Source organism: Mastigoproctus giganteus, chromosome 13 (genome assembly GCF_048544385.1).
Source record: "Mastigoproctus giganteus isolate SK-2022 chromosome 13, ASM4854438v1, whole genome shotgun sequence".
In the NCBI taxonomy this organism is placed as follows: Eukaryota; Metazoa; Arthropoda; class Arachnida; order Uropygi; family Thelyphonidae; genus Mastigoproctus; species Mastigoproctus giganteus.
Genome location: NC_143587.1, coordinates 30,652,695 through 30,665,302, shown reverse-complemented (window position 1 = coordinate 30,665,302; position 12,608 = coordinate 30,652,695). Strand labels below are relative to the sequence as shown.

Here is a 12,608-nt window from a genome sequence, read left to right as displayed (position 1 = left end):
GATGCAAAATATTCATTTAGTTTGTTAGCTACCTGAGCAGGATTATCAACAGTTGACCCATCGATATCAAGTGGACCAATCTGATTCATCCCCTTCCTTCTAGAGTTTACATAAGTAAAGAACTCTTTGCTGTTTTTCTTTGCATCCCTTGCCAAAGAAGTCTCGTAATCTGCCTAACCTCCTTTGTCACTTGGTTACAGATCAACTTGTATCTATCATAGGCTTCTGTGTCACGTGTTAATTTGTATGTATCCCATGCATTTTTCTTCTCTGCCATATGTCTCATTAGTTCATCTGAAATCCATTTAGGCCTAAACCTTGAACAATATTTCTTAGTTGGTATGTAAAGCCTAGTAGCTTCCAAGATAAGTTTTTTGAATGCTTCCCATTTTGAATTTGCTGTTGGTAACATCATCAGTTGGTCCCACTGTATAGAATTAAAATACTCTCTCAGTCCATCGTAGTCACCTTTACGAAAGCAATAACCCTTCCCTTTACCCCTAATGGTAGTTACCTCTTTGAGTAAATCCCACTTCAGCACACTGTGATCACTGCCACCTAGTGGTTCATTTATCTGCAGATTCTTAATGCATGAAGAATCACTACTGATAATCAAATCAAGGGTATTACTCCCTCTAGTTGCCTCCCGAACATGCTGATGTGGAAAACAATCATCCAATAAATCCACAAAAGCCTTGCTAGTGTGTGAGTGACCAGCCCCCAAATTCCAGTCAATATCTGGGAAATTAAAATCCCCCATTATAAGACTCTCTGATTTACTGGCCCACTCTATTTCCCTGTACAGTTTCTTATTATACTCATCAGAGTCATTAGGCCTATAGCACACTCCTACTCTCAATTTTGATCTCCCAATGCTTATGACACACCAAACTAACTCGACACTGCACTGTCCAGCGATGTCGACTGGCTTCAGTTCCTTGGATTTTATGTATTTCTTAACTAATAGCATAACCCCTCCTCCCTTCCTATCCTGTCTATCCTTTCTGTAGGCACTGTACTCCCCAAATTCCAGTTCTGCATTCCTTATATCTGTGTGACACCACATCTCTGAAATCCCAACAATATCTGTCTTTGATGTTTTGAGCAATACCTCAAATTCATCAAATTTATTTACTAAACTCCTAGCATTGGTGTACACGCAAGTATACATGCACCTGTTCTTTTTCTTAGCTACCCTAACACAACCCATGTGTTTACTTGTACCCCAACGATTCCCAGCAGTCTCTGAAATATCCTGCATCTTATTTTCCAGGCTGCTCATTCCAATAGAAGCAGTGCAAGAATCACTTTCACCTCTGCCAGTGGCTACTGTTAATCTATTAGTCCTTGTATCTCCCCAATCTAGCAGTTTTCCGACCCACTTAACATTGCCTCGATAGCATTAGCAAACATTCTTACACCCTTTCTATTTAAGTGTATCCCATCCCTGTAGAAGCAGTCTCTCCTGTTAACAAGTACAGACCAGGCTGAAAAAAATTCTACCCCTTGAGCCTTGCACAATCTTTCCAGGGCCGAATTGATCGACAGGGCTCTCATCATATACTCCCTCCTCTCGTGTCTGGGCAGAATTGCAGACACTTTCAAATTCAACCCTAACTCACGGCTTTTTTTCACCAGGGACCTGTACTTTTTAAGTAATTCCGCCGGTCTCCTACTCTTAATATCATTAGTGCCAACGTGTACAACTATATCACCTTTTGTGCCCTTAAAAGACAACTACAGGATTGTCAATCTGGCTGCAGTGGGAGGCAAAATCATTGAGATTAACAATGCAATACAGGAGTATACAGATAGAAATGCATTCTCAAGAAAACAGAGCATAGTTTTTAAAGGGAAAATCTTGCTTAACTAATCTGACTGGCTATTCTGATAGTGTCACTCATGACTGGATGTAAGAAATAATTCTAACTTTCTTTGAACCTGAGCAAAGTATTTGACTGAGTTCCACACAGGAGGTTACCATACAAGCTGTAACATACTTGGATCACAAGTATGAGATGTGATCAAACATTTTAGGGGCAATCAATATTTGGAAAATCATGAAACATACCAGCTATTTCAATGGATCTCCTTCACAATAGTCTCCCCCTGGTATTGTATAGACTAGTTCCGATGTTCTGCAACTTCTGAAAGCATTACTGATAGGCTTCTTTTGACATTGCTAATAGTTCCTGTATCATATTCTAAATAACTTCCTCAATCACTGTAAATCTGTGATCAAACAAGCCCAGCAACTGGTGAGCACGGCAGATAAAGCTGCTGTGGAGTGCTTTGAAAGAAATTCTTTGGAGGAATGGAAGAATTCCTCCAAAAGCCATTTTCTGCACAGAGCATCATACAATCACTAATTCCCTGAATTTTCTAGCCATTTTCTGCACAGAGCATCATACAATCACTAATTCCCTGGATTTTCTAGCCATTTTTGCAGCGATTGCATGAACAGCATCATGCAATCGCCACAGAACTATTTTGTGGTATTTGTGATTTGCTGTTTGGTCAAGTCAGACAAAATTAATCATGAACAATGTGTCCTGAGTCAAAATTATGACAAGCATAATCTTCAAACTATAATTTTTTTTTTTGCAGCAAATACAAAAAAAGTGAATAAAATAATATCATCATGTTGTGAATAAATTATCCGACTGTGCAAAACTCATTTTCCACATCCTTACACATGTATCTTGATTTTGAGGACTGCATTCTGATTTGTGTTATGGTAGTGGAAAAAAAAAAATGTGTGTTTGATAATTGATCAGACTCTTTAGAGGTCACTCTCAGAGGCTAGATCTGTTCTCTGGCTAATCTTCCAAAAATTCAGTGCTGCATAAGGCTGTGTCATATATATCAGAACTTGGAACTTTCCATCTCAATGTACTTACCAAAATACTAACAACATCAAGTGGTGTTTTCCCCCGGACACTTATACCATTCACTTCATGAACTTCGTCTCCAACATGTATAAGACCTATCAACATAAAATAAGATAACTGAAACATGTATGATAAAAGAAGTAAACAAAATGAAACAGGACAAAATATTAATCTATTTATTCAAATCCCAGATTACCCATTTCATTTTAACTGCATAATTTTTTTAGGTTGTCTAAGAATCATTATCATTCTTTTAAGAATGCATATACTCAAGCACAACATTTACATGATATCCAGGATAAAGTTTTCATGGCATTCTGGCAAATAATACTCCTTACTAAATAGAGCCATATAAAAATCAGTTTGAAGCTTCTTAGCTCATCAGTTTACTGTTACTGTATCCTAATTCACAACGGAGAAACAAAGAGTGACAAGAGTAATTACAGACCTGTTAGTTCAACTTCTGTTCCTGGGAAAATAATGGGTCACCAGTTAAATAAGTAATGCAGGATCTTCTAAATAAGATGGCAGTTATACTTCAGACACAGCACGGGATTATTAACGGGAAATCTTGACCAACCAGTCTGATTGGATATTATGATGTGATCACAGAGAAAATGGATGTAAAAAATAACTTTGATATCATATACTTGGATTTCAGGAAAGCTTTTGATACTGTTGCATATAAAGACTGCTGTACAAATGGAGCGGTGTGGCATTAAAGGCAAGTTGCTGCTATGGAAAAAGGGATGCTTAAGTGGGAGAAGACAGAGAATGGTAATCAATGAACACTGCACTTCATAGACTAACATTATTAGTGGAGTTCCCCAGAGTTCGATGTTAGGCCCATTGCTGTTTTCTATATTTATGACTGATACTGATGAAGGCATATCAGGCTTAATGTCCAAGTTTGCAGATGATACAAAGGTTAGTATGGTAATTAATGACAGTAATGATAGTATGCTACTGCAACAGGATCTAGAAAAGTTATGCAGATGGAAGGAGGAATGGCAACTGAAGTTTAACATTGACAAATGCAAAGTACTGCATATGGGTAGCAGCAACCCCAGAGTAACGTACCAACTATGTGGTACTACACTCAGAGAGTGGAAAATGAAAGACTTGGGAGTATTTGTGTCATTCAGTCAGATATGAAATAATCTGGGCAATGCAGGCAGGCAGGCTGCCAGGACAACTCATGGGATCTTGTCAATGATATACAGGAATTTTGCTAGCAGGGATAAGGAGGTGATTATATCATTGTATAAGGCAATGGTTAGGCCACATCTTGAGTACTGCATGGAGACTTCATTTTAGGAAAGATAGAGCTGCTAGAACAAGATACAGAAAAGGGCAAGATTGGTGAAGGGAACAAAGGGGTGCTCTTCCCAAGAAAGGCACCTGCAAGGCGATCTGATTGAGGTGTTTGAGTCTTTAAATGGTTTGAACAAGTTCAATACTTCTGGGATTCTTCCTCTTGCTCAGATTATGTACATGAGGGGGCATAAATTCAAGTTGAGGAAGGGCAGTTGCAGAATAGAAGTTAGTCTTTAGCAAGTGAGTGGCTGATTACTAAAACAAACTTACATCTGCTGTTGTGGAAGTTGATAGTTAAAAAAAATTCAAGGAAGATCTAGACAAACTATTGAGAAATGGAAAGTGTTTTTTTTTTTTGCTGATGCTGTATAAGCATGTATCATATGCTACTAATGCTAATGAATACAAATGTGAAATGCTTTTATTCTTTTAATAGGGAAAGAGCAAAGATATCTCTGAAATGAAAAGAAAAAGATTCAAAAAGTGGAAATTTTTGTTACTATCTCTGTTCTAAAGGTAGAAAAGGTCAGGGAATATATAAAGTATGAAAGGGCAGTAAGTGTCCATGAAATAAGATCTGAAATGCTGAAAGCTGGAGAGAAGATAGCAAATCATAGAAGTCCAATTTAGGATTTTTGCTGAATCATGCACAATCCAGAAATTTCATTTCTTTGAATTTCATCAAAGACTGGATCAATCATTGATACAAACTTTAAAACAGTAAATCTACAAAGTAATGGATCATTGGTCCAATCTTCAGAAAATTACCAGGTCATTTTCTGAAGGACAAGTTCTAGAAAACTAGACAAAGGCATTAATTACAGTGATATAGAAAAGGAATATAAAGCTGAATTATAGAATTCTGTTTCTAATGCATGTAGTTTATTGCCACCAGATCCTGGCTAGCTGGTTTTTTTTTTTTTTTTTTTTTTTTTTATCATCATTGTGTCCTAGTTTAGTGGTGTGAAAACTGTGGGGTGTGATCCCCAGAGGGTTCACAGGATAAATTAAAGGGGTTTGACAATTTTTAAATGAAATTATTTTTTGTGTAGAGACCTTACTACTTGAACGAAGCCTGAGATACAAATGAACCCTATTGTTGCTCATTTTGTTAGAGTGGTTGCACATGTGATGAAGGTTTCTTACTTATTGTCTGCGTCGGGAATGCCTTAATTTGCTCACTGGCTATGGACACACAGAAAGCAGCTGACTGGTGCAACTTCTCAGTACTACTCAACTGCTGAACGATAATCTCTTTAGCTCTTAATTTGTGCTTCTTACAGCACAAATTCTCAAATTGCCTATATTGCCTAAAGGCAAGAGGTGCGAATATGCAGTGGGAGTAAATATATGTTATATAGCAAGACTGTTGCATGCATGCTTTATTCTGCATCGTAATTTGGTGCTTTCATGTCATCTTGGCTGTGTTTTTCATTCCTCTGCTACTTTTTATATTACATATTTAATTAATATTATCGTAGTTTTTAAGAAGAAAAAATATACATTTTACCATGGACATTTGGGTAATTAGAACAAAATGGCTGAGGAGTGATAACAATAATGTTGCTGCAGATACTTCAGAAGCTAATAAGGTATGAAATATAGCATGTGAAAATTTGGACACTAACATTATTTCAAGTGTAGTGCAACAACCAATTTCTGGTAGAGAGCCATATTCCAAAACAAAAGGAATGAAAAATAGAAAATATCAAGAGGAATTTATGAAGTACAACTTCGTTTACAGTGTTGTTGATGATGAGCAATGCCCTGTGTGAGTAATATGTTACGAAAAACTGGCTAAAGAAATGAAACCTATTAAATTGAAAAGATACAAACATACGGAACACCAAGAACTAATGCTTTCTAAGAACTAATTCAGCTTTTTAACTGAATCTCTTGTTCTCCCAGCTGCAATAAATATGATTTCAATTATGCATGAAGAAAAGTACAGCAACGATTTAAAAACCATTCCTCTGTCCATAGACAGTCTTGTGGCATATTACAGTTATTGCGGATAACATAAAATTCAATTTATTAAATCGATTGAAAGTCCAATTTTTGCAATACAGGTAGATGAATCCACAGATATTTCAAACCTTGCTCAACATTGTATATGTCAGATACTGCTATGAGTGGATATTTTGGAGGATTTTCCATTTTGCAAAGCTTTATTAAAAGTAGAATGACAGGCAAGAAGATTTTTGATGTTATAAATATTTCCTTTCAAGCAAATAATCTAAATTGGGACAACTGTGTTGTGATTTGTACTGATGGTTTGGCTGCATTAACAGGAGAATATAAAGTTTTAAAAAGGCAAAGTAAAGGAAATTGCTCCATACAGTTTTTAATCATTGCATTATACATAGAGAAGCACTAGTAGCGAAGGAAATGCAAACTGATTTACATGAAGTTTTGACAGATGCAGTAAGTTCGATCAACTTTATTAAAAGTAGGAGCTTAAATAGCAGACTTTTCCTTATACTTTTGTAATGAAATGAGATCCACTTATGAAATTTCTTTTATATACGAAAGTGAGGTGACTGTTGCAACATCTTTTTGACCTCAAACATGAAGTTTTAGTTTTTTTATTGGATAAAACTTGTTTACAAATCAAAAATGGCTTGGGAAAACTTAGTGACCTTGTTGACATATTTGAAAAACTTAATGATTTAAATTAAGTCTTCAAGGACAAGGAAAAAATATATTAATATCCAGTGATAAAATAGAAGCTTTCAAAAAGAGGCTTAATCTTTGGAAAACTGAATTTGAATGTAATAATACTGAAATGTCCCCAAGTTTTTCTGATTTTGTTAATAGCAATAATATTGACATTTTACAATTTATGGATATCATTGCCGCCTACCTAACAATGCTAATTAAGAATTTTAGCAAATGATTTAATGTATCTCCAGAAAAAAAATTGTATTGGATTCGTGATCCATTTACTGAAATTACCATTCAGCAAAAGGAAATTCTTATTGAGCTATCTTCTGATGAAGCATTACATGCTCGTTTCAAGACTACAACTTATGAAAAATTTTGGCTTTCTCTTTGAGACGAGTATCCAGAATTATCGAAAATGGCGATATAAACATTTCTATCTTTTGGGTCTACATATTTACGTGAGGTTGGTTTCTCAAAATTAACAGCTATAAAAACAAAACAGCGTTCCAGATAATGACACGGGAGTAGCAATTTCAAATATTTCACCAAATATTATCGGTTATCCAGGCTCAGCCTTCTCATTTGTATTTGTGTTTTGTAATTGTTAATTTTTTTTCGTTTTGTAATCTTAGTTGAAGAATAACAATGATTTGTTGTTTTTGCTGTATTCAAATAAAATATTAAAACATTATTTTAATGTGTAAATTAAAAGGAAACAATTTTTTTATTCCTTTCTCAGTACTTGAATAAAATTTTTTACTACACAATTTATAAAATTCCATTTTTCTTCTCTAAAAATCTGGTCATCCTACCTCAGGGTTTACATTGAGGGGTCGTGTCAATTTTATATTTAATAAAGGGGGTCGCAAGCAAAATAAGTTTGCACGCCACTGTCCTAGTTCACCCCGTATTGCATGATAAGCATCCTGCTTATGCTGTATTGTACCATGCACTAGTTAATTGACAAAGAAGCCTCTCATTCATGTTATGATTTTAACTTATTTTACACTGTGTATTTTTATCTTTTATCACTTATAACATACTGTTTGTCATTCCTGACTTATTTTTGTATACTTTTTTTTTAGCAATGAGAATAATCAAGAGGTCATAATCAATTATTTTGATTATAGGAAATTATTCGATTATGGAAATCATCCAATTATGACCAACCTTACTCACTGTAACAAAGTTCAGTCAATTGTACAAAGTACTTTTATTATTAATATATTCTTCAATGTTCAAGGTTGTGTTTCTAATAAAGCAAGTTTTTTTTTTTTGGTGGAATCTAAGGAATTCTAATATACTGCTGTTACGCTGCCCTGTTTACATTATTTATTACATGTTATAATTCAGTTGCTCCAGGCTGAAACTCAGTTCTAGCAAACCATTCTCTTCTTCCATAGAGCTGATTTAATTAAAATTCTTTATTGCTGCTAAGTACGGTACTACTAGTGACAATAATTCTCATCACGGCGACATGGCCAGGAATTTTACATTATATATGTGATTAAATTGGCAAAAATTACAGTTACATGGGAAATTATGAGTTACACAAAATTACACATGTAAAAATGAAATTATAATAATAGAAAAATATAAAGAGGAACTGAATGTCGTAACCCAGTTTGGAGGAATTTATCTCAATTCCACAGATGTAATCCACTCAAGGAGCATGTGACGGTATTTGTAGTCGGTAGCAATTTTCTGTAGGTTGACTCCAACATGGAGTAATGCCTGAATTTTGGGGAGTGCCCAGATAGGTAGGAACTGACTACACAGTTTCAACCAGTTGTATTTGAGGATTAGTGTGGGCTCTGACCTCAAGGATGGCAGAGGATTGTGCCACTGACAGAAATCTCAGATGTTTGGGACGTTTATGACTCCTATGTACATTTTTAATGTAATCATTAAACGCCTACTGTCAATTAACCTCAGGAGCCTGGGTACATTTAGATGCTCAGCCATGTCAGCTGTTCTCAATTGAGGGGGTCGGTGATGCTTATTTGTGGCCCATTTCAGGGTCCAGTATTCACACGAGAACACTGGTTTTTGAAGTGAGGGCGACACAGATGCCCAAATTTCAGCAGCATGTAAAATAACCGGATAAACAGTGGTTTGAAGATATCTGGTAGTGGTTGCAGCATCGTCGGAATGAAGTAAGTGTTGCTTCGCTCTCCAGCGTAGGGTGTTAAATCGCTTCCGGAGGTATTCTGTGTGAACATTAAATTTCAGCTTCGGATCAGTAGTTATGTGCCATAAGGATCCGAGATCCTTATGGCAGTTTTAATTGATTGATTTTGATTTTATTGGCACAAAAACGACTAAGGTTATACTGCACCAAGAAAACTTATGGCAGGTAGCCACTGGGATGAGCGTACCCAAAACTGATGGTTGAATTACTGTTGGTTGCTGTTTCGATGAGTAAATCATTATTGCAGATTTTGAAGGGTTAAGGTTTAATCCAAACATCTTCAAGTAAGTTGAAAGAGTGGTCAAGTTTTCTGTGACTGAAGATGTAATTGCCATTGGGTTTGCAGATGGTGGGATCAAGGTAAGAAACTTTATACTGTTGGCATATATTAGAGCATCATCACGGGGACTCATGAAAGGAATTAGAATGGCTGAGAAGAGAAGGCCAGACAGGATGCCACCTTGTGGGACTCCTGCATTGATTTTTCTTGTAAAGTGGGTCGTCTTCATTGTGAGGTGGACACTTCTATTCCTCAATAAGGCGGTGAAGAAAGCTACTAGGTCTCCATTAATCTTAAAGAAGAATTGCCGAAGGCTGAGAAGGGCTGTGACGTCTAGGCTGTCAAAAGCAGTTTCAATATCGGCATACACAATAGCTAATTTGGATTTAGTTTCGAAGGCTTGAAGAACTGAGTCTGTGCGGCCACGAAGTTTGTTATGGTGGATCTATTTGCGACTGCGAAATGGAACTGTTTCGGCTTCTGTGGCATCAGCTGTTTGTTTAATGCTGGAAAGAGTACCTTTTAAAGAAGTTTGAGGAGGGTGGAAGAAGTTGAGTTGGTCTGAAATCTTTTAAGCTTGTTGTCGCTTTAACCTTAGGCAGTGGCCTCATAGAGTATTCATCCCATTGAGCAGGGAAAACTCGTGTGGAAAGAACAGAGTTGTAGATTGAGAACAATGCATCTAGGATATAGGGGCTAAGGCACTTAATTATGAAATGAGGTATCTTATCTTGGCCTGCAGTACTAGATGGAGACAGGGAGTTAATAGCATATATATCAGTTGTTGTCTTGTGATGGAAATTATGGAAAGGTCATCAGTAGGAGCAAATTGAGAGTTTTGGAGAGGAATTTCAGCAGAAGCGGAATTGGCTTTGAATCTTGAAATGTAGTCCATCCAGTTATCTAGATCAAGATTTGAATTAATGAGATTGTGTCTGGATGAGTATGGTGCTTTTCCTTTAGACAAGGTAGCACCGGTGTATCTCTTTATTGCTGATGCCTCAAGTCTGTTGAAAATAGCTCTTGCTCTGGAGTATAGGATTTGATCTTGGGTTGTACCAGAGATTTTCCACTGCCTGTGACGGTACTGCTTGTTGTGGAAACTGTGCGGTAGATCTTTGGTCCACCAAGCTCTAGTTCTTGGAGAAGTGTGTACGGTTTTGGCTGACACATAGAGGGCGACTGTACTTATCCATCTTGTGATTAGATCAACTGCGAGGATTGGGTCACATCCATCAAGCACATGCCATGGAATAGACTGCGCTGCCTCGAGGCACTTTTTGGGATCCAGAAAAAGTCAGAGAAAATATGATTTTATTTTCAACAGTATTATGGCAATTGAAGCTGGGCATAGGTAGAACAAGAAGTAATGCAATTGGGTCATGATCTGATTTGAAGGATGTTTCTGGTGGAATGTCGACTCTGCAAATTCCAGAACATAGAATCAAGTCAAGGCGATTGGTGCCTCTTGTTGGCTCCTCATTGATAATCATAAACTTTAATGGACAGAGATTGTTCATTAGTTGCTGAAGGAGAGGGCTGAGATGGGGTGGAAAGTAAAAATCGCCACAGAGAATGTGAGTAGCAGAAGGGTGTTGTTTGGTTTTTTTAGGAGCATTAGCAACTAAGGCCATATTGCTCCGGGAATATGCGGTGGTCATTCCCTGACCTTTCCGCATCCTCCGTATTTGGTGGTAATGGGCTCGAACCCCGGTCTAATCAAGAAGCGTGTGCTACGCACTGTTGCTCCTTCCTACCTGGCTACGGAGGCGCCAGCAGAAGGGTGTAACTTACTCATTATCCAGCTGGTAGCATCGTCAATTGTTGCAATATCTGGAGCTGGGGGTATATAGAATGTTGCTAAATCGATTAAACAGGCATTAAACTTCACAGTCACGAGTATTGCTTCATAAAATAAGGAGTTGCTAGATGTGACACACAAATTTCAGGTTGGAATCTTTGACGAAGATGGCAACGCTGCCGCCAAGATTGAGATCTTGATGTGAAGAATGATGAAAATCCAGCGGCTGGAGCACAGGCTATTGACTCCTGGTCAGGTTCAAGCCATGTTTCTGATAGACAAATTATATCCATGCTGTTGGACAACAAGAGTTGTTCGAGAGTTTCAAGCTTATTTCGGAGGCTCCGGACATTCTGGTAGAAAACTCTAAGGGTGAGTTGAAAGGGAATTTTTATAAGTGCTGATCTATTTGTTGATGCTTTTGAACACCTCAAGAGATTAGGCCTAGTGGAAATTATACTGTTAATTGAAAGTGATTGAAAAGCAGGGTTATGTGGTGTCACATCAGTATGTTTATAAGCAGTAGTCGGGGCAAGAAAGTGATTGGAGCTGGACATGTGGTGCAGTGGTTTTTGACAGTCGAGAGACACTAGCACAGTTTTACAATTAGTTAGTCATGCAGGGGGGGGAGCCGTGTCATCCTTCGGTTTTGCTCACAAGAAGAAGTTGAAGTGGATGGTTTTGGGTCTTTCGATTCAAAAATGCCTGATTAGAGTGCCAACAGACCACACAGATGCGGATGCAACAGATCTGAATGCCCGACTTTCGCAAGCTACTCTAAAGGACGAGTAATTTGGTGTTTTCTTGAGTAAATTTGCAGATACTTTGGTATGCAGTTCTTTATTCATTGGCGCCTCAATATCCTCAGCAGTTGTCAGTGGCCCCAGCCGGGAAATAAAAAGGCTTCTGTGATCTCAAAGGCTTGCTCATTGATCACAGAACAGAGGACGTGGAGGTACCAGTCCTAATCTGACACTTTTCCTTGATATTGGCAGGGTGACTCTTAATTTGAAAGGGTGACCTGGAGAAATGAGGGTTCTGATTAGCTGTCAATTGAGGAGATGAAACAGAACGAGTAGCAGCGATTTTAGTCCAAGATTGTTTGTTCATGATAGGTGAGCATTGGCTGCCTGGATTTTTGTCCGTGAAGGCAGAGGTGTTGCTGCTTTCAGACAGCAGCACAGATGGTAAAACTGAGGTCAATTTTGGAGGTGGGATGCTAATTTGGTGGGCCGCCACTTGTGGATCGCACCTCTGTTCAGCTGCATGACATGAATTCATGACAGGGACTTCGCTGCTTGCTACATTAGGGAATTGAGGTTCATCTGAAAGGTGATTGGCTCCCTGAGTATTTGGGCAACATTCAAATTCAGCGGGATTGTGTGAGGTCAAAATAACTAACTCTGCTGATTGGGCGGTGAATTGAGTGTTGATTCTGTAACTGATTCATTTTGTTTGGAAAAC

At 37.7% G+C, this 12,608-nt stretch overlaps 1 protein-coding gene across 1 annotated transcript in view; it reads right to left on the bottom strand.

Annotated features, from left to right (window-relative positions):
* Positions 1-12,608, bottom strand: part of metro (membrane palmitoylated protein 7-like protein metro) — a 300,602-nt gene that overhangs the window by 107,028 nt on the left and 180,966 nt on the right. Inside the window, exon 9 of the mRNA XM_090387397.1 lies at positions 2,901-2,986. Coding sequence (XP_090243523.1) covers positions 2,901-2,986 — 86 coding nt within the window. The remainder of the gene's footprint in view (positions 1-2,900; positions 2,987-12,608) is intronic.